Genomic DNA, 23072 nt, shown 5'->3' with positions numbered 1-23072 from the left:
CTCACAGATATAATCCTGATGGGGTTCAACTTCAAGGGAGGAATTATACCCTTCAGTGACATTTACTTATCATTAATCATATCCACAGTTCTGCAGTTGTTATGCACACCCATTTTCTCTTTCTTCTGTCTGCCTCATTTTATCCCTCTCCCATTATCCATCTCTTCCTTCAATGTCCATCTCTGCTTGTCTTTCAGCTATCTTTACTTAAGACTATGTGCCAGATAATGTTTCTTTTCCCTCATCTACTACCCTGCTGTCTCTCCCTCTGATCTTCATCCAGTCATTCTTGCTTCATCAGTACTTTTTCCTTAACTATGTCATGTTTCAGACTTTGCTTCTCCCCTTAAAAGTAATATAGCATCAGTATACTTTAATAGCTTAATGTTGTATTTATTGCATTTTTCTTGGAGGCCTAGATAATGTCAGTATTAGGTAACTAATTTCATCACTGACAACTCTTTAGTCTTTAGAATATCAGTCAATCAAGCATTTACTGAATTACACCTACTATGTGCCTAAATGGAAAATGTATTTTATTTTTTCTCCATATCTCTGTGATTAGTATGCTTTCTATCTCTTGGTGTACCAATGTACCTCTTCTTTTACATCCTTAATCAACTCACAAGATATCTGTATGGTATTTGAAGTTTTGGGCCATCACCTGCTCAAGTGGATTATCAAGTCAAATTATCAGGGACTTCCACTTCCGTGTGTCAAAAAAATCATCCAACAAGTATGTATTCTGGTCTTAGTCATTTTGCTGTGGTCATCTTTGGTGTAAGGAGCTATCAGTTTCCAAGATCAGTTTATGTATTGTAATGAAAATGTGTTGATTTGCATCATCTCATACAAACCTGATCATTGAAGAAGAGTTAAGAGGAAATATCCCACCATCCCCACCCCCCCACAGCTTTGCAAAGGTGAGAGACTTTTATATAGGTGTGGAACACAACATAGAATGTATTACATTTTTTTTAATAATAATTTATTTGTGTTGAACTTTTTTCCTTCTTTAATATAAGGGATGGCCCTCTGAAGGGGAATAGGGGAGGGATATTTTGGAAAGTGTGGTTGATGTAGAAAACAAAAGATAGCAAAATTTTATCTTAAAAGTTAATTGTAATATTCTAGGATAATATTTCAGAGTAGATAAGGACCTTAAAGATCATCTAAACCAGGGATTCTTCAACTGAGGTCCATGGACCTCCAAGGAGGGGCGATTTCAGAGGTCTGTGAATTTGCATAGGAAAAAATAACATCTTTTTTGCACTAATTTGGCATTTCCTATGATTATGAAAGTAGGCAACAAACATTAGAAGGGAGTCTTAAGATTCAAAAAAGGGCTAGGAACTCCTGATCTAATCCAACTCATACCCATATGTTTTTACAAATTAAGAAGCTATGATTTCTTTATGTGAGATTACTTGCCCAAAGCATACAGGTAGTATGCAACTGAGCAGGGGGGAACCTAGGCCTCTTGACTCCAAAACTGATATTCTTTACATGTAAAGCCGGTGCTTTTAAAATATATTATTGAGTCAGGTTTCTAATTTGTCTACTTTAAAATAGGTATAAGTTTATTACGTACCTTAGAAATTTATCCTGTGTATAAAGTTTTTGAATAATGAGAGGAAAAAGTAGGGATTTTCACTGTTACTTTTAGAAATTAGAGGGTGTTCCTTTACAGAAAATATTAATTTCTTTTATAGAAAATAATGGGGGCAGCTAGGTGGTGCAGTGGATAGAGCGCCGGCCCTGGAATCAGGAGGACCTGAGTTCAAATCCGGCCTCAGACACATAACACTTACTAGCTGTGTGACCCTGGGCAGGTCACTTAACCCTATTGCCTAACAAAAACAAACAAAAAAAACAAAACGCGAAAATAATGAACATATTCATTATATCTTACTGACGTGTTGATATATTAAATAATTGTAACTATCAATTATTAAAACATCCTTATGTTTTAAAAAGGTTATTGGTGCATTTTGTTTTAGCGCAGAAAACATGCCTAAGCTAAATACGTTCCACAGCACATTCCACTCAAAACAGTATGTCAGTTGTTTAATGGGAAAGTTACATACTTTCATGACAAAAACGGATGGTGCCAACCTTCTGTTGCTATTATTTGAGTTTCATTGTTTCTTAGTATATAGTACCATTCTTTAAGAAGATCAAAGAACATTGTGGATATTCATCAAATTTTGTAGTATTCTGGCCATTTAAAAATCCTGGATAGAGAGTTTTACAGCCATGGGAAACTAAGATGCCCAAAGATTAGAATGCATTGTGAAGGGGGCTATAGTGGAAGTGTAGCACAGGGAAATAAAAAGACCTCTGTTCTTGTTCTGGCTTGGTTGCTGGTTAGTTCTGCTACCTTGAATATACCTTGAAGAATACCTGTCTTCATTTCCTCCATACCTCAGCTTCCTTTGTAAGATGAAAGGGTTGGATTAGATCAGGTCTAAAATTCTTAAGCCATTGGCAGGTCTGGGAATTCAGTCTGTATCCTCTGGTGCCCCTTCTAATTTGTGCAAGTAAAATGAAAGACAGCAGGCACATATGGCATTTTGAACTTGAACTACCACACATTGGCTCACATGCCCTGTCACCCCTGAAATACATTGCCAAACAGAATGGGTTAGAAGAACTTGTTAAGAGTTCTTTGTCCTAAAATCCTTGTCATTATTACTGCAATAATATTTATTTTTCTTTGTGACTATTTTAAACCATTAATTTTATTCTCTGTGGTTGAAAAATCATATGGTACAACGTTCTAGGAAATAATTTCTTGCACCACCCTTTAACCCCATGTCTCTATTGACAAAACTTCTTTTCCTCTTCTATCTCAGGTTCTGCAGGGACTGGATTATCTACATACCAAGTGCCGTATTATCCACACTGACATCAAACCAGAAAACATCCTTCTTTCGGTAAATGAGCAATATATCCGAAGGCTGGCTGCAGAAGCAACAGAATGGCAGAGATCTGGAGCCCCTCCACCTTCTGGCTCTGCAGGTTGTGTTTCTTTTTTTGAATCTGCCTTTAATAAAAAGTTTACAACATAAAGTCTTATTCTCTTTTCTTTTACAATATAAACATTCTACACTATGTAGGGAAAAGTCTTCTTCCCGTCCTTTTACAATGTAGAACATTCTGAAACCCATTTAAATGACAACAAAATAACTCTTCCTTACAAGAAACTAAAAAAAGAAGGGGCCATTTTTACCAGACTATTTCCTTGAAAGTTCTCACAAATAAGCTTAGAGAGACCCAAGCTGATTTCTTATGATTGCTCTAAGACGTTTTAATTCTCTTATGATCTAATGTTATATTAAATCTTGCTTTGTTTGTATCTTACCTTACTACGATGATTTACATTCTTAAGGAGTAATTGAGAGTTATCTGTAGCACTTGGAGTTTATGATTGCTGATTGTTTAAATAAATTTCGAGGACCTTCATATTCAAGTTGAAGGGTTGCTCCTTATCCTTAGGTTGAATGGAGACTTAACCTTGCAAACCTTTTGCCTAATTGAGAGTACTTTTTCCTGATTAAGCTCAACTAAAGGTGTGCAACACATACAGTTCTGCCAGTTAATAACTCTTTTGGGACCATTTGCCTCCAAATTGGTTTTCCAATAGTTTGTGATCGATAACCATTAGAATTGTTTTTATCAGAGACTCTTTATCGTAGGTCACAAATGTGCCCAATGGAGAAACTCCGTGAATTTTGTACTTTTTAAGTATAGGTTTTACCTTATATTTAGTGTTTAAGTCTACTCTCATCTTATGTTGGCAGCTAAATGATGTCAGAGGACTTCCTAAACTTCATTTTTCCTTGGCTATTGTTTCTTTCCATTCCTTTTTTCCTTTTCTTCCTTTTCCTTCCTTTTTCCTCCATTTCTTTTCTCTCTCTACCTCAGCCTAGGAAAAATTTTTATTTTTAAAAAAGTCAAGAAAAACAATAGTAATATGCAGTATTTGGTTGTTAAATACAGTAATACAGCATATGCATAGGCAGTTGCTGTTCATTTTATTTATATTAAACAGATTTTTTTCAAACATGTACTCCTCTGTTAATTCTTTCCCAAATATGTGATAGACATTTCTGGTGCATAGGGTTTTTTTGGTTCATGATACCAATGTACATACTTAGATTTTATTTTTGTTTCTGTTTTTGTTTTTTTTTCAGTCAGTACTGCTCCCCAACCTAAACCAGTAAGTATGATGTATTTATATATTTAGTCTATGGTCATGGAAGTTTTTCTCTGGGGTAATGGTTTGGTTGTATTATAATCATTCAAAATTTTCTGTCCTTACTAAATGTCCTTTTGCTGCCTCACATGCAATTTGTGTTGTCCTGTTTTCATGAGTCATAGACAAAAAATAAAAATTAAAAAAAAAAAACAGAAGATTTGGTTCATTCCAAAGGCCAAGATTTGTACTTGTATTCAGGGCACCATTCTTTAAAGTGAATGATAAAGCTATATTGAGAAATACTTTGTTGGAGAAAGTGAAGTGAGAATTAAGAATCAATACTAAAATTAACAGATTACTGTGTCTGTGGTAATAGGTTAGTCATTGTCTTAGAGGATTTTCTTTCTGTAATCTCACTACAGGCAGACAAAATGTCCAAGAATAAGAAGAAGAAATTGAAGAAGAAGCAGAAACGCCAAGCTGAGTTACTGGAGAAACGAATGCAAGAAATAGAGGAAATGGAAAAAGAGTCAAGCCCTGGAGAGAAACAGCCGGAAAAGCAGGAAGACACTGGGAGCCCTGTTGAGAGAGCTTTGACCGAGAACACTCCAAGCAAAGAAACCGAAGAAAAACTTGGTATGATCCAGTATTCACAAAAATAACATTATAGGGGCAGATAGGTGGTGCAGTGGATAGAGCTCTGGCCTTGAAGTCAGGAGGACATGAGTTCAAATCCAGTCCCAGATACATGACAACTTACTAGCCGTGTGACCCTGGGCAAGTCATTTAACTCCGATTACCTCACCAAAAAAAAAAAAAAATGCCAATAATAATAATAATAAATAATATTATAATCAAGATAATTTCTCATGTTGCATTGTTGGGTTCTGTGAATTTTCAGGTTGCTTTCGATCTTAATGCTGAATTTGCTATAAGACGTAAGCAGTTTATAGTTTTGGCTGTATAGTTCAGTTTCACCATCTAGGGTCTTGGGAACCCTTTAACACTCTTAAAAATTGAAAACTTTCCCCCAAAGAGCTTTTGTCTGTGTTGGTTATATCTATCAATAATTGCCATATTAGAAATTAGAACATCTTAGTGTTATTACGAAAATAATTTTGACCTTGTAGACTCCCAGGGATCTCCAGATCATGCTTTGAGAACAGCTAGTCTCCAATGCTTCTTAAATTGTGGGTCACAACCCCAAATGGGGTCACAACCCACAGTTTAAGAAGCACTAAAGGGGTCACGAGTAGAAAAAGTTTAAGAAGCTTTGATCTAGGCTGTTGATTGGTATAGATGATGATGACCTTTTTCTTTGATGAAGAGAATTTTAAAGTTCACTTGTGTTTTCTTATCAGGCTATAGGTATTATGAATGATTTTTTAACGTACTTGTTTCTTAATATAATTTTCTCTTCTGTTCTTCCTTTTTTGCATTTATGGTTGGTTTCCTAGAAGAGGAAAGTGTCATTGTCCATGAGCAGACCCTGTTAATGGAAGGCAATACTGAGAATATTTCATCAGAAATCAATTGCAATGGAGTGATTGAAATAACAAATTATATTGAATGCAATAATGAAGAGTCAGTGAGGCTTAAGGAAGATCATCATAATGCCAACGACTGTGATGCCCAACCTTTGAAAGAGGAAGAAGTTAGCTTCCCAGGCGCCCAAAATGGCAAGAGCAGTATATCTCAAGAAATAACAGACTCTTGTACAGCTTTAAGTTCTGGGGTATCAGAAGCCATGCTGTATCAGCCATCTTCAAGTGAAGATCACTCAGTAGAGCAGTCATTCAGTGAGCAGGAGATCAGCCATCTGCAAGAGAGCATCCGGGCAGAGATACCCTCTGAAGATGAAAACGAAAATAATGGACCATTGGATAACAAAGGTACCCAAGGTAGCCCAAAGAGTGTAAAAACGCTTTTTTTTCCTTTAACGACAACATTTGTTGTTCCTGCTGGAGCTGAAGCATAACCACCTGTGCTGTCTCCCAGAGGTGAACACAGAAGTTGCAGAGCCAGTTGCAGTGTGTAAGCAGCCAGCTATCAATTTCAAGGGTTTTCACCTTCCACCAGCATGATCTCTGAAGGGGGCTACAGAGAGGGGATGTTTTTTCATTGAAAATGAAATGTGTCACCTGTCATTCAGGGAAAAATAGAACCCGTTGAATACTTGGTGGGTGTGGTAGTTGCTTCCAAGGTAAAGGTGTTGAGTTCAGGATTCAGAGGCGTTCCAATTCTGTGCTCCATCTTGGTGAGAATTATATGACAGATGGTATTGTTTCCAGGTTGATAATTATTATTCTTATTAACTTGTACATATTGTCTTCAGGAAAATCTTCTGCTGGGAATTTTCTTCTTAATCCCCTTGAGCCCAAAAATGCAGAAAAACTCAAAGTGAAGATTGCTGATCTCGGGAATGCCTGCTGGGTGGTGAGTTGAATGTGCAGCCTCCTGATAGCCCTCTTATCTTCTCTAGGAAGATAACTTCGACCCTCTCGTGAGTTCAGGTTCCTTCTCTCTACCACCTGTGAGACACTTGCAAAATGGAGCTCATCTCTCCCCCTCAAACCATTTCTTATCCTTGACTCCCTCATTTCTGTCTGGGGGAGGGGGAGAGATATCATTATCTAGATTCACTACCTTAGAGTCATTTTTATGTCTCTACTCTCATTGCTCTTCCATATCCAGTCTGCTGCTAAGTCTAATCAATGATGCCTCTTTCGTTTCCATTCCCAATTTCTCCACTCACAGCGTAGCCACAGTGTGTGGGCCCTCCTCCCTTCTTACTTGAACTAGCCTTCTCACCAGTGTGTCTCTCGGTAGCCAGCCTCTCTCCTCTCTTCAGTCCTTTGTCCACACAGCTCCCAAACAGTGATTCCTAAGGACAGGTTCTGGCAACCTCATGCCCTGATCAGGCTTCTTCAGTGGTTTTCTCTTGCCTCCAGAATTAAATAAATTCTTCTGTTTGGCAGTTAAAACCTTTCACACTCTATCTCCAACACACTCCATCTCTGTCTTTCCAGAAACATTCCTCACCTGTATGTCCTCTACGTGGACGAATTCCAGCCAAATGAGCATCTTTGCTGTTTTTTCTCTGTACGTGATATTTTGTCTCCTTTCCTCCTCCCACAATGTTCCCCCCTCTTAGAATCCCAAGCTCCCCTCAAGGCTCAGCTTAGGTACTCACAGCTTAGAGTCTTCCTTTCCCCTAGTTGTTAGTACTTCCCCGGCCAAAAAAGAAAATTTTTTTTTTACTTTGTGCTTATTTTTTATCTGTTGTATATAGTTTGTATTTACTTACATGTGTTCATACCCTCACCCTTCCTGCCAAATGCAGACTCCTTAAGGTCAGGGCCCATATTTTATCCTTTTGTCCCCAGCCCCTAGCACCGGGCCTGGCACACTCTTTGTGCTTGACAAATTCTTATGGAATTGAATTGAGGATGTTTTGAGTTTGACTAGTGGTGAGGGAACTTATAGTGAATTAGCCGCTTGTGCATTGTCCTTCCCATTTGATGCGTAAGTCACAAAATAATTGATTTTAAAAACACTTGCTTGCAGTTTGACATAATAAACTTAGTACAGAGGCATATAAGACATTTAAATACCTACTATGGGCAATCCTGTAATACGCTGAGGAAAGAGCTTAGAAACTAGCTTATCAAATCTTGATAGCTTGGTTTTTTTTTTGTTTATTTGTTTGTTTGTTTTAAATACAGTGCAAAACTTACGTAATCCTAGCCCACTGCTCTTAAACACCTTACTTGATGTACACATCTACTATTCAAGACTTTAGTAATTGTCTTCGGGAATGTCATGCCCAAGTCTTCATCTTGAGTTCTTATCTCTAGTTCCATGTCACCTAGTGTATCTCTACTTGTATGTTCTACCATCACCTCAAACTCAGTATGTCAAAGATTGAAATGATCATTTACCCACTAAGACCAGCTATTCCCAACTATGCTGTTAATGATTGCCACAATTCTTATAACCTCCTAGGGTCACAAATTCTGATACCCTGCTGCCTCAGAGTTGTTTTAAATTCGTTCCTCTCCTTTGTCCTCATATTCAGGAAATACCAGGTTACACCCAGTGGATTGTCAGATCTAACCAATTTAATTTCTGTTAATATCTCTTAGGTTTGATTATGTGATGATTCTTTGATTTGTGATTCTTACTTCAACTCTTGACCATCACACCTCTGCCATGTATTACTGAAAAGTCTTTCTAGCTAGCGTTCCTGCCAACACAGCTGCCATGTTAAACTTGCCCATAACACCATTTTCATTGAAGAAGAGTCAAGATAGCTGTGAGATCAAATTGAAAGTCCTCAGCATGGCATTCAGTTTCCTTCACCTTATCTTTTCTCTCTCTGTTTCTTCCTCTCCCTGCAACCTTTCTCAGCACATCTTAATCCTGTACCTCCTTCAAGGCTCAGGTCAAGACTGTCTTCCTACATAAATGCTTACTTGGACCCATAGTGATTTAATCCTTATTTTAATTTCTTTCTTCACTTGTATATCTATTAGCATGTTATCACCATTGATTTCAGTAAGACTTTAGGTTTCCATGTGTCATGTATTTGAGGAATCTAAAAAAAAAGGCAGCATGTTTATTCCCAACTATTTAATCTAAATTTGTATTTCTAAAGAATAATTCTGTTTAGAACTAATAAAACCAACATGTAATTGAAGAAATGAGAGTAGATAATGTGATACAGTGGAAAGAGCCCTGGAATTGGAGTCAGAGCATCTGGGTTCATATCCCAGCTCTTCTACTTGATCTCTGTGTGATATTAAGCAAGATACTTAACATTTTAGGAGCTCAAATTCCTCATGCTTAAAATGATGTGTTATGCAGTTTCTCCCGGCTTGTGCCTATGTAAAACTTTATTTCAATAATCCACATGTCACTTTGTAAGAATTAAATGAATTTTAATGCATTTTTCCCCTTTTTGCTTTATTTACCTCAGCACAAGCATTTCACTGAAGATATTCAGACAAGGCAGTATCGATCCCTGGAAGTACTAATTGGATCTGGTTATAATACTCCTGCTGACATTTGGAGCACAGCATGTATGGTAAGTTTTGCCATTCCTTGGGGTGCTCTGTTTGGCTATATATTTTGCCCTAAAATGACAGACAAGTCAATCAAAATAAGGATGTGGTGGTTTATGACGTAACTGCTGACATTGAAAATCCAGCATCTAGTCATTTAGGTTTGGATCTAAAAGCAATATCAGGAATATCTGTTGTGCGCTATTCACTGCCTTCTGAGGTCCCATTAAGATGAAAAAAATCAAATAAATATCAGCTGGTGAAGCAGTTGCAGGGTGGGGGAGGTGATTGCAAAATTTGGTTTGGATGCTTTTGTTATCTCTCTTCCTCCAGCTCCACGTTCTGAAAACCCTTACAAAAGAATTTCCACCTTCCTGAGCTGCCTGCCAAAAATATAATAAGAGTTCTTTGTAAGGTTTTATCAGTGAGTATATTTAAGAGCCACAACACTAATATGGTCGACCCTCAGGAGTATTTAATTGCTTGGCTATAATTATTAGTCAGTTTTTAAAGTGTCACTAACAGGCATTGAGTTTTTAAGAATGGTAATTAACAGTGGAGGTTTAAGAATGTGATATGATGGTAGAAAGATGTTCTTTCAAAGCATTTCCTTGAAGGTGAGAATTCTTTTTTGTAGAAAGACACAAAGAATAATGGTAAATAATAGAATTTTAAGTGTTTGTAAATTCTGTTGAGTTACTAGTGGTGATGTAAATTATTTATTTCATCAAAGGTGTGAGAGGTATTGCCTCAAACCATCTTGGTCATTTTGGGAAAACTTTGAAGTTTCAGAATTGTGCTGCTAGAACAGAAAAACTTCCTTCTACACAGAGGAAATAAAGCTTTGGAGATCTGAGTGTTGCAGAAGATGGAGATAATGCCACTCCTGAGTTGATTTGATCAGTCAGGCCATTTCTACTCATGCTCTGACTTTACTTCCCTCCCTCTCTAATCTTGACCCTGTAGTTCTGCAATTCAACACTACCCTACATTCTGGAATCCTTTGTCCCCTTTGTTCATCCCTAGCCAAACATTAACACTGGTTACTCCCATTATCTGACACTTCCACTCCAACTCCTGTACTTCTAAATGGAGATAAAGGAAGTCATACAACTGTGCTGAATTGGCTACACTAAATTCATGTTATCCAACTTAAGCTCCAATATACAAGGCAATCGATCCTTTGATTCCCTACCTCACTCCCACAAAAGCTGTTTTCAGACCTTCTCTTCTCAAACCTCCCACATCTCTAGCTCTTGCCTTTTACTGAGGAAAATTCAACATGAGTGCCTTGCTGCCCTTATTTTTGTCAAAATCTCAAAACCTCATGATATCATATCTTACTCTCTCCTCCTTTATCCTAGTCTGTAACAGAGATGTGACCCTTCTCTTTGCCAGTACTATAACCCCTCTACATGTGTCCATGTGCATGTAGGTTCAAATCCTACCTCTAAAAACTAGCTGCATGACCATGGGCAAATCACTTCCTCTCAGAGTCTTAGTTAAGATACCTCTAATTGTTGTGCATTTTTCTTTGTGTATTATCCTTAAACCTGATTCTCTTGATTTTTTTTTAAACTCATCTGATATGTTTCTACCCACTGAAGCCAAACAAAATAATTCCACTCCTTTGAGATGAGAGTGTTTCATATATTTGAAGACAGTCTTTGGGTTATCTTTTAATTTTTCTCTAGACTGAGCACCTGTAATTCCTTCAAAGAGTCCTTGGTTTTGAGGCTCTTCAACATTCTGATCACCATCTTTTGGACATATTCGAGCTTATCAGTGTCTTTCCTAAAATCTGGTACTTGAATTAGTACTGAAAAACTTGTGCTTGTGATTGCTCCAAATATCATATGACAAGGAGCAAAATAAAGTAATATGATATAATAGCTAAAACAGCTAACACCATCTTCAGGATGTATTACTTGAAATATAGTGTCTAGACAGGAGAAGTTAGGACTTTATTCTTATAGCTGTTTAAAAAAATTTTCATATCACATAAAGTCTGTTCCAACCAGTTATGAGCATTTGGATCCTCCAGAGTAGTAGCTAACCCTGCATGTCATCTTCAGATGGAATAAACAAGCCACATATGTGTTCATCGAAGTAATAAGTTTTACAGGGCTGAAGTAAGATTAGTAGGATACTTCATTTAAGATCTCACTTAAGATGTCCATTAATTGCTGTTCTCTGCTTACAGTTATTCAGCCCCTTCAGAATTCAATACACTTAATTATATGTACTATCATCTAGTCTACATCTTTCTATATTTTCCACAAAGATACCATGAGTAACTTTGTCTAGGAGGATGATACACAGAAGATTGTATTTAGTGTTTCCCTCCTAGCATATTATGAAATGTGGTCACTTTCTCTTAAAGAGTCCCATCATTTCTCTTTCCCCAGTCAGTTCATCCCAATTGGTCAGAATCAGACGTAGATTCACAGTCTTTTCTGAAAGATAAAATGATCAACAGAACATCCTTAAAAGCCCTTCCCAGTGTCATTGTGCTTTTCCCTTTGACACTTGAAATTGAAGTGGTAACGGTGACAAAAATGTCATTGAACTGTAGTAGTAGCGACAACAAAAAGGTTATGAGAAACATGATTAGATTTGACCCAGTACCCTTCCTAGGAAATGCTGAATATGGCTGGGAGGTAGCTATCATAGCTCATGTTCACTATCGGTATTTCTGGGATTCCATTTCAGAGCCCATGGATGTCATTCTGTGTAGTTCAGGTTCTGTCACTGAAGCCCTTTGGTTTATTAAACCAGGGGTGGAGAACCTGCAGCCTGGAGGCCACATGTGGCCCTCTAGGGTGGCTCTTTGACTGAATCCAAACTTCACATAATGAAAGGATTTGTTCTGAAAAATATACTCAGTCAAAAGGCTGCACCCAAGGACCTAGAAGGCCACCCCTGGTAGACCATCCACTTCCCATATTAGGGATGGAATTTAGTGAGACAACATTTACAAGGATTTGAGGAGGAGGAGATGATCTAGATAAGGGGTGGGGAACCTGGGTTTGGATTCAAACGGCCGTACTTGAGGGCCACTTGTGGCCTCAAGGCCTCAGGTTTCCCAACCCCAGACTTTAAAACATACCAAATATGTTTTTGTCATTCTCAGCTAAGAAATCTGTTCATTTTATGGTACCACAAATTGCTGCTATGCTTACCTAGCAAGCGATCCATCTAATGGTCATATTGAATTGTACTGTATGGGCTTCTGTAAATGGTCCCTAGATTAAAACATCATATTACTGTTTCCTGACGGATTCCATACCATCTCAGCTCTCTCACTTCAAGGCAGATCGAATTACCATGCAAAATAAACATTCAACTTAGACATCAGAGTGGAGATTTGCTTCTTCCCAATTCATCTTTCTTTAATCACTGTCACTTCCTAATGATTTTTCCACCATCTTCAGATAGAATCCTGCCTTGTGACAGTCAGGTGGAACAAATCACATTGGCCATGATTGACATTGAGTTCTTATTCTTATAAATACTCCACAATCTTTTTGAGAAGAGAAGGTATTAGTATGTTTTAGCTTCAGTCCTCTGAAGTCACAGGCATTTCATCAGTGACATTTCTGTTGTTTTCCTTTACATTGTGGTTCTCCCATAAAATACTCTCTCCTTGTTCTGCTTACTTCACTGTGAAATATTTATTTTTTACAGTGCAGTAAAACTTTCTCCTCATTCAGGTAACACCCACTTTGCTTTCCAAAAGAGCTTTTTGCTCTCTGCCACCACAAAAAGTGCTACTATAAATATTTTGGTGTATATTGGAACCTTTCCCTCTGTTTTTGATCTCTTTGGTGTATATATGCCTGGTAGTGGTGTGTTACTGAGCCAAAGAATATGCATAGTTCAGTAACTTTTAGGGTATAATTCCAAATTCTTTCTAGAATGGCTAGACCAATTCACACCTCTACCCACAGTGTATTAGTATGTCTATCTTGCCACAGCCAAACAACATTTACCATTCTTGAATGTCCTTTGTTTTATCTTTACCAATTTTCTGTATAGGAGTAGAAACTTCAGAGTCGTTTTATTTTGCGTTTTCAGTGATTTGGAACAATCTTTCATATGCTTATTTATTGCATTACTACTTTTAAAAACTGCTTCATGTCTTTTTCTCCACTTATCTATTGGCAAATAGCTCTTGTTCTTGTATATTTGTATTAATTACCTATATATCTTGGTTATCAGACCTTTATCAGAGGAATTTGGTACGTAGATTTTTCCCACTTTACTGTTTCTATTCTAATTCCAACTGAATTTTTTTTGTTTATGCAAAATATTTTTTGTAATCATAATTGTCTATTAATCCTTAAATATCACCTATCCCTTATTTAAGAATTCTCCCATTAAATGTGGTTATCTAAGGTATTGTCTGCCTCTCTTCCAGTTTTTTAAGATGTGACCTTTTACATTTAGATCTTGTTATTATTTAGAGCTTATTGGTAGTATATTGTGTGAGGTGTCATTCTAGACCTGTAAAGATATAGGTCCAGTTTTCTGAGTAGTTTTTGTTGTAGGCTACTGTTTAGGTTTCTAGTGTATCTCATCTGCCTAGCCTGTGAACTTTTCTGTTTTGTTTGGTTTTTTAAATAATATCAGTTTCAATAATTATTGAGAGTTGCCTTGGCACTAAGAAGTTAATGGACTTGTACAGGATATGTCCAAGGCATGACTTGAACTCAGGTCTTTGTGATCTAAGGCCAGCTCTGTATTTACCCTTTCATACTGCCTTTCAGATTTAATGATTCATATTTATAATAAACTTTGAGACCTAGTCTCCCCTTTTACTTCCTATTATATCCTTTTATATTCTTGACCTTTTTTTCCTTTGTAATAATTAGCTAGTATTTTTATAATGCTTTAAGGTTTACAATGCACTTTCTAAATATCTCTCATTCAGATAAATTTTGTCATTTTTCTAGGTCTACTTGGCACTAAAGCTGTAAATCAATTTAGGCAGTATTATTTGTTGTCATCATATCAGCCACACACCCTCAGCCCTTGTAGTATTCTAGGCTGTATCACTAAAATGGGAAAAAAGAGAAAGGAGACAGGCTAACCAGCTGAGAGTCATGTTTCAATTATCTTCTAGCTGTAACATGCTAAAACATTGTCTTTCTGAAACCATATTGATTTGCTGTGACCACCACATACTTTCAACAAATCAAGGCTATAGGCAAATAATTTCTTTGGAAATGGGCAGAATCATGGTCTGAATGTGAGCTTATGTTCATAAAATAGTGTCAGAGTTTAGGGATGAAGTCTCAAGACTGTCCCTAATACATGCACAAAACGGTGTCAGATTTCAGAGATGAAGTCACAAACTTTATATACATCTCCTTTGCTTAAATTTTATGTGAGTTGTTGTTTTTGAGAATTAAACTGATTTATCCCATTTCCCCAAATACCTCAATATCTTAGGTATCAGCGATGTTGGCATTATTCTCTTAAGAGGTAGTAAATCAGTTTTTTACATTTCAGATAGCCTATAGAATACTGTTCAAAAGGATAATATTCTTTACTGTAGGCTGGTTTATTTTACCTGTCAGAACATGAAAACAGCCTTGTTTTCTATTTCTGGAGCACAACTACTTTCTTTTCATAGTACAACAAGTGGATGCCTCCAGCAAACTATTTTACTTCTTGAACTGTTTGTTAGGCCCTGTAAAGCCAAGGCAGAAAATAAAATGACCTTTATATGGGCATGAATACAAAAAGACTTACTAACCAGATTTATGGAGTGCTTAACTTATGAGTAACATCATGACTTTGCACTCAAAACCAGCTATCATTTTACTGCTGATTAAGTATGAGAATTTTAAATTTGGTGCAGTTTGTTCTAAGAGTAAAATCTGGACCAGGAAAACATGGTACACCATAACAGCAACGTTGTGCAATGACCAACTTTGATAGACTTAGCTCTTCTCAGCAATACAAAGATCTAAGACAGTTCCAAAAGACTCATAATGGAAAATGCTATCCACATTCAGAGAAAGAACTATGGAGTCTGAATGCAGATTGAAGCATACTGTTTTCTCTCTTTTTTGTTTTTTTCTTTCTCGCAGTTTTCCCCTTTTGTTCTGATTCTTCTTTCATAACATGACTAAGTGGAAATATTCTTAATATGATTGTACATGTATAGCCTATATCAGACCGTATGCCATCTTGGGGAGGGGAAAGAAGAGGGAGAAAAAAAATTGGAACTTAAAGTCTTATAAAAGTGAATGTTGAAAACTAAAAAAAAAAAATTAAAAAGTAACCATCTAGCTTAAGATTACAAGTTTAAAAAAAAAAAGTAAAATCTGGTTCATCTCTAATATGAAAAATATCCCTCTTATTACTCATATCTTTTTACACCCATACTATAATAGTTCTTGAGGATTAGGGAATCATTCTAAGTGGTTATTACAAAATGCATGTAGTTGATTCAGGAAGTCTGTCTTCAAAAAAGCTACAGTAAATTCTTGTTCATTTGCTTTGACACTAATCCATGCTGCTTGGCTGACTGCCCAGCAGGGCCATCTCAGGTCTCACCTAAGCACTGTGGCTGTGTTATCTGCTTCGATCTTACTTGTACGGAATTGGGAGGAGTGTGTTCTAAAAGAGAACAACCTAAATTAATTAACTGATGGTACAGTTATCATGGCCAACCAACAGACTCCAAAGCCAGAGCCATCCATCAGCCCCCCCCCACCCCACCCCCCAAAAAAGATCCTATTTTAACGAGAAGAGAAAAAGGAAAGGAGAGCTGGAAAGCCATCAGATATAACTTAAGGATTGAATCTGAAAAAAGTAGGGCTCTGAACATCTAGAAAAATACAGAAGAGCATTGGGCACCCACATAAATCAGACTTTTCCCTGGACTGCTAAACATTGAGGTCAGCACACACAGGAATAGAGGAAACAGGTTTTACTTACATGTAAACCTGAAAACCTTTTAAGGTGGGGCATTACTTATGCTCCCAGATTGTCTCCCTTCTGATCCAGTTTCTCTGTTGAGCTGGTACTCTCATCTTACCATTCTACTCTCCTTCCCCTTTAATATGTCTACAACCTCGAATGTTGACTCTTGTGTCAGGCTTTATCAATAGAACTACACTACTTAGTAACTAGAGGAGATTGCAGAAAGCACTTTGCTTAATGAGTCCTTCAGTGGGATGTGAGATGTTATGGATAGGGAAGAGGAGATAAAGATCTTGTCAGCATCTTTTCTTTTGCTGGGGTTTCCTTTTGTTTGGCTCTACAGTGAAATCCCGTCTGATCATTTTTTTCTTCAGACACCTGTCAAACTCAAAAGCTATTCTTTCCCAGTAATATTTATTTCTGTTAGTATCCCAGTAAGTCTCTTTACGAGGTGGGGGGTGTTATAATAGCACTATTATGTATGAGAGATGACTATCTCTTGTAGAAAGGGATCTGAAACACTTAACACTCCTATTAAATATGTAATATATTGCATTTAGCTCCAATCTCTACCATCTTGCTGTAGTTGCTAAAGTTCTCCCAAAGAATGTTTCTCCTAAATACATTGTTGTGATTGCTCTCTGAAGTTCTACAAAAATTACATTTATTAAATATTACACTTAGCAATAGTAATCAAATGATAGGATGCAGTTTTACCAAGTACCATTTGGAGGTACAGTTTTCTGTGCTTCTCTAGAGGTAGTCTACTATGTAGCAGATAAGTTCACAAATTTTTTCTTTTTAGCAATCTGTCTTTTTGATGAAGATTAGGTTCCCAGGCCTTTGGTGAGGAGAGTTAAGTAGTATAATTGGTTCTCTTTGAGAACTGCTGAGTAATAGAGTCCCTTAGCACACTTCTTAGTAGAAAGACAGAAGAAGCTGTCCGGTGCTGTGGGTTGGGGGTGGGCAGGTGTGGAAGAATGGTATTAGTCCTGGGAACCGAGCCCAGGAGTGTTTACAGGGGTAGAATGACAGGGAGGGTAATCATGATATGGATGCAGGCTCAGAGCAAAGCATCCAGCTGGGAAAGTAGCTTGGAGTCAAAAAAGTCATCTGGATTCTGGCCTCTTTGCACCTTTTGTAAATGGTTGTCTTAGAAAGATCTCTAGTCACATTTAGCCCCTCACAAGTAATTTAGACACATACAGAAAGAGTTTACTTCCTAATCTCAACAGCTTTCCCTCACCTCATGAGACAAGGATTGAATAAATTGAAACTTCAAATACTCAACCCTCCCCTCTCTCCTCAAATTACTTCTCATTCTCCTCTTTGGTTTTGTGTTCCCTTTTCATCTGCAGCTATTCTCAGGAAAACAATCTTTGCTCAATGTTGATTATTCCCTCAGTTGTAATAATTAGACTAACAAACACTGGTAGCTTGAAGTCAGTCTCCAGAACTAAGGAATACTTGACATAAGATGGTGGGGAAAGGAGTACTAGCATTGTCTGAGTTAAGACAGTCCGTAATCAAGTTGAACCATTGTACCAGTCTAAGGTGTAGGGTAAGGACTTACCAGAGCAAGAGGGTGCATGGAGGAGGGAAAGAGCAGCCCCTTGTCTTCTTAGCTTCCCATTATTTTTCCCTTTCATTTCTGTGAACCTAGAAAGATGTGCTGTTTTTCCATCTTCTTCTTGCTGCCCCATTGCAACATCTAGAAACCTGTCTCCCTGATCTCTCAGCAGAGTTAAATTGTTAGGAGATTCCAGACTACTGCCCTTACCTTTATATTCCAGGTGATAATGGTTTGCCGGTCTTTCACACCAGACATTTGAATTATTCCAATTTACATAGGATATATTTTTAAATAAACAATATGGTGTGTTTTGTCTGTATTCTACCTTGATAGGTTTTTATTAAACAAAATTTGAATAAAACCTAGTGATTCTAATGTGGTTAAAGAGTAGATTCTGCATTTGCTTTTATAGCTTCTGGAGTGGAGCTAAATTTATTATTAATATAAACAGGACAAGACCTTTTTGTTAGCTTTACCTGGTAGTAATAACTATTTCTCCTCCCCAGATGCCTCTTGAAAAGAGTGCTCTGCATTTGTAGTGGAAAACTAAACTTCCTTTTTTCCTTCTTTTAAACAGACTTTATCCTTCCAGCCTCCAGCCTTACTCTGGAATTTTACTTCCCTCTGGTAGGGATTGTTGAAGAAAGGAAAATTTGACTCATCTGTTAATTCCTTTTTCCAAGATAACATGTCCAGCACTCCAGTCCTTCCTAAATATTGTCAGATCTAAGACCAAAATCAGGGCCCTCAAGTTTTGTATATTGAGCACATCTCCAGCTTGGGAAGCCCTCTCCAGAGATAAAGCATCAGGGTGGAACCTAAAAGACTCTGCCCCGTGAATCACAGATCTACCTCCTAACTACCAGGTGAGACAGTCAACCCACTAATCAAGATTGTTGGACATGTTATCTTAGAGAAAAGGAGTTAGTGGGGGAGTCATTATTTTCTTTTGGGGAATCACTGCATGGCATTTTCTGACCACACATTCATGTTGCCTGTAACATGCTATGTTTGCCTTCTAAGCAGTATCAGACTTCCCTTCTTCTACATGTATACTGTCCCATGTGGCTTCTGCATGTTAATTTCTGATTCTGGATGTTTTGGTTAATTTGGTTTTAAATTTTCAAGTAAAATTTTTCATGTTGCCATGTGGATCAGGTTTTCCTTAAGAAAATATTGACTGAGAAAGGATACAGAGGCTAGATTGCTAGACTTTGGGAGTCAGGTGTCTTAACTTTTATACTTGGCTTTGCCAGTTTCTGTCACTGTAACTTTGATGTAATATAAGTAGTTTAGTCTTCTTTTTGCTCCAGGTATCCTATTTGTAAAAATCTGCTAACCTCCCTGACATGTTGTAAGAATGGATAAAATATTGTAGCATGATTTAACACTCATAGGAAATATATATTTAATTTTTAAAAAAGATAACCCTGAGTGAAGATAGTTCTGTATTTTTACTAAACTAAAAAGAAGACAGACTCTGAACCCAACAGTATTAATGCAGTACCCATTCATTTAGCTAATCTTGTGGTATTTTTAAACTTTGCTTTCAGAAAAGTTGATCTCCTGTTGTACTTTTTGTTTCTGTAGTGATTAGTAAAAGCAAACAGTCATGGCAAATGTCTTTGAAATGGAACACATTAACATAGGAAATTACTGAGTTTCTTACGCTAGAGACTTTATAGAAAAGTGTTGTTAGTTCTCTGACCAGGTTCAGCGTAGCCCCTCTTGGAGGTTACAGGGGCAAGAATGACATCTTGAAGCTCTTTCCAACACTAAAATTGTTTGTTTACAAGGTATTTCTAGTGCTGACAAGTATTTTGGTTTTTCTGGTAAGTCTCTTTAAAAAAAAGTTATTGACTTGATATTGAACTGGTGGCGTGGAACCCAGTACCATACATACAAAAAATATGTATGGGGTGTAATTTTCTCTTGAACTAGGAAATGGGGAGTTTGCTGCCTGGAGGTTATGCACTGAAATATGAAACCATTTCAGAAAATAAAATTGTGACATGCTAATCGCTGAATATCTAAAGGGGATATAGTTGGTAAAATTGCTGGATTTAAAAAAACTATAAAGTCTGGGAAACAGCGACCTGCCTCACAAAAATTAGAATAACTTTAGCATCCAAGATGAGCAGCAGCACATGCCAAAGATTCTGATCCAAAAGAGGAAGCTCAAAAGGCGGTTTGCTACTATTTACTCCTTGTATTTGCTTGGAATAACAACATATTAGCATTAACAGAATTCTTGCTCTTACCTCTTCCACTTTACCAAGATACAGGTTTGTGAAAGGAGATCTTTTTTGGAATTGGCATTTTTTTTTTAAAAGCATTTGCAGGATTTTCAAGCAAAAGTGCTTAGAACTGCTCCAAATAGAATTAAGCAATACAATTTCCTCCTCCTGATCTCTCTCTCTTTTCTTTGATGCTATAATATGCTGCTATCTTTTTTTTCTTAGGCCTTTGAATTAGCCACAGGAGACTATCTGTTTGAACCTCATTCAGGAGAAGAGTACACTCGAGATGAAGGTGAGTCTGTCTTTGGCTACATACTATTTTTTAGAGTTTGTGAACATCACTGGTGATAAAAAGATCAAATCTTTTCAGAATCAGAAAGGGCCAAGTTTTAAGCCCCCTGCAGTTGGAATGAGCAGTGATTACAGCCAGGCTTAGGTACCCATATGTTTGATGTAGATCCCAGAATAGGTGAGAACGCAGAAAAGGATTATTGGTTTAAAAAAAACCTTTAGGTCTTATTTGAGGTTATGGGGGAGTAAGGAGAACTAGGTTAGACTGAGGCTTATAAATTGCCAGGTTACTTCTATTTGAACTCCTATTGATCTTCCCTTTTTCTTGGTAGAAAGTTTTTGCCCAAATTGAATTTCAATTTAGGAACAGCACGGTTTTAATATTTTGCTCTATCATGTCCTTGCTATTATTTAGCAGGTTTACATATTGATATCTATTATTATTTTACTGATATCTTAAGTAATTCTGAGATAACATAGGTTCTGTGTGCAGGAGTTCTTTTTAAAAAAAAAAATGTGTGCAGTTTTTATCCTACATTAATGTCCTAATGACCACCTAGTGTCATGGAGGTAGCCTTAGATTCTTGAAGGCTTTGCTAATGCAGCAAATGTTCTGGCAGGTCATACCAAATTGAACAGTGCAGGCCTGCCCTGGGTCACAGCCTTATTGAGTTTAGAGAGGCTCCACGTGATAAATTCTTTTGGCCTTGGAAACTATTAAGGCAGGGAGACTTTTCATTCTACATTAGTTCAAAGCTCACCTGCATGAGTGAAATTATAGATCCTTGAAAAAATGAGTATATGATTTGTATATAGTATTGCATTTTTACTGACACCCAAAAAAGTTTGAGTGAACACCAGCTATTTGTCACTTCTATTTGGAAATGTACATCCATCACTTTTTTTTTCTCTAGTGTGATCATTATGTCCCTAATATTTTATAATCTGCTTTATTTCATTTACTCCTTTATGTATCAGCATAGTCTAGGACAGTTTCCCTTTTTAGTTAGCTATACGGTAAGGTAGCTTTCTACCTTTCTAGCTCTAATATTCCATTATTCTTTCCCATTGTGTGTTGTTCTGTGGTCTGTGCAGTGTCAAGCCTGTGCATTTAGAGGCCCAAAAAATGTTCTAGCTGATGCCATAGCCAAGTTCTCAGTTCCAGTAAGGTGGGAGAGATGCCTATTAGACATACCTTATGTAGATACAAACTTCAGAAGCTCTCTGGGGAATCATTACAGTATTATCCTCTGGACTGGTCCCATCCTTCATCTAATACATGCAGAATATTTCTTCAGGAACTGCATACTTATATAGTGCTGTGGAAATGTTTCTATCCCTGTCTTTGGCAGGAAGGATATTTTTTTTTTCCTCTTAATTTCCCAGTCATTCCTATAAACAAGTACTGATAACTCTGGTGCATTTAAATCTCTTCAGTTTACCTGGTGGTTAGATCTTGGATTGAGTAAAACCTTCATAATGCCCAAAAATTAAATTAAGAAAAAAAAACAAAACAAGAATGTATCCACAAATGGAAAGCCCCAGATAAAGAAAGGAAAAAATAATACACCTGTTGTCAGTTAAACTAGAAAGTTCCAGTTCACTGCTTCTAAAGCTTATCATACTCCCCTCCAACAAACTTCAACCCATGTACTATTTCATGTGTGCCACAAAGTAAAAAAAAAAAATTTTAATGTAGTTCATTTAACAGTATCAGTAAGCCCCTACTAGACATTGGGACATTACTCAGTCCTAGAGAGTGTGTATTTGGCTGTCTCTTGCTACCTCCTAACCTTGACTTTTTGAGGTTATGTTTTCATGATCTTACGTGGGTTCATGTCTTTGAAAATGAGGCATTTTGCTGTGAAAGATCTTACAGCTTTTGAAAAGCAGATTCTCCCTCCCCTATCATGTGATCCCCTCCCCCAAATGGGATCACATCAGGTGATAATAAAAGTCTCTTTCACAATCAGATAGGAAGAGATTTTTGCCACTGTCAGGTGCGTTAGAAGAATCTGTTGGAGATGGAGAGAATACAGGACTTTGGGAGATATTTTGTTTCCAAATTTACAAAACTCCATATATTTTTGGAAGATAGGTAGATATAGACTTACCTAAAGGAAAAGTTAATCTTGTCGATAACAGGTAAGTTAGAAACAGAGTGTTTGAATTAAACGTAAAAGAATAAGCTAAGAATGGAATAGTTGATATCTTTTATGTGTCCCAGCTAGGACCCTGCCCACAACTTCTTCAGGAGCAGAAACAGTAGTTGTGGTGTTGGTTCAAAACCTCTTACCATTCTGTGGTACTTTTTGTTCTTGTATAAAGTTATTTTGTTTCATGACATCTCTTTCTAACCTTTATTTACCTGGAAAGAGACAGAAATTTCTTGCTGGAATTGATTTTTCTTTTTTTAGTTTTCTATATTTTTATTGCACAGAGTCCTGTACAGTATTGTAAATCATCCTAAGATGGGAGGAAAGTTAATTTTTTTTCCTACCTTACCTAAGAATAAGACATTCCCAAGTATTTGCCTTCATGATATGCTGAGCCAACTGTGCCAATGAAAGAGATTTCAAGATGGAAATGCATAACATATTGTAAAAGTGGTCCATGGGGCAGCTAGGTGGCGCAGTGGATAAAGCTTTGGCCTTGGAATCAGGAAGACCTGAGTCCAAATCCAACCTCAGACACTTGACACTTACTGGCAGTGTGACCCTGGGCAAGTCACTTAACCCTGATTGCCTTACTGTCGCCGCGCCCCCCCC

The 23072-nt window shown here is 37.2% G+C and overlaps 1 protein-coding gene across 4 annotated transcripts in view; it reads left to right on the top strand.

Moving 5' to 3' along the window:
- Positions 1-23072, top strand: part of SRPK1 (SRSF protein kinase 1) — an 89666-nt gene that overhangs the window by 60211 nt on the left and 6383 nt on the right. For 2 of the 4 annotated variants that reach the window (XM_027876407.1, XM_027876406.1), the window contains 8 exons: positions 630-736; positions 2856-3021; positions 4197-4222; positions 4624-4837; positions 5659-6093; positions 6537-6637; positions 9180-9287; positions 20236-20305. In XM_027876407.1, the coding sequence (XP_027732208.1) occupies positions 630-736; positions 2856-3021; positions 4197-4222; positions 4624-4837; positions 5659-6093; positions 6537-6637; positions 9180-9287; positions 20236-20305 (1227 nt within the window). Of the gene's footprint in view, positions 1-629; positions 737-2855; positions 3022-4196; positions 4223-4623; positions 4838-5658; positions 6103-6536; positions 6638-9179; positions 9288-20235; positions 20306-23072 lie in introns of all 4 variants that reach the window. The other 2 variants (XM_027876405.1, XM_027876404.1) reach the window with 1 other exon arrangement.

Source organism: Vombatus ursinus, unplaced genomic scaffold, assembly GCF_900497805.2.
Source record: "Vombatus ursinus unplaced genomic scaffold, bare-nosed wombat genome assembly UNPS02014811.1, whole genome shotgun sequence".
NCBI lineage: Eukaryota > Metazoa > Chordata > Mammalia > Diprotodontia > Vombatidae > Vombatus > Vombatus ursinus.
Note: the sequence above shows the minus strand (reverse complement) of the source record. Positions and strands in the feature narration are given on the sequence as shown.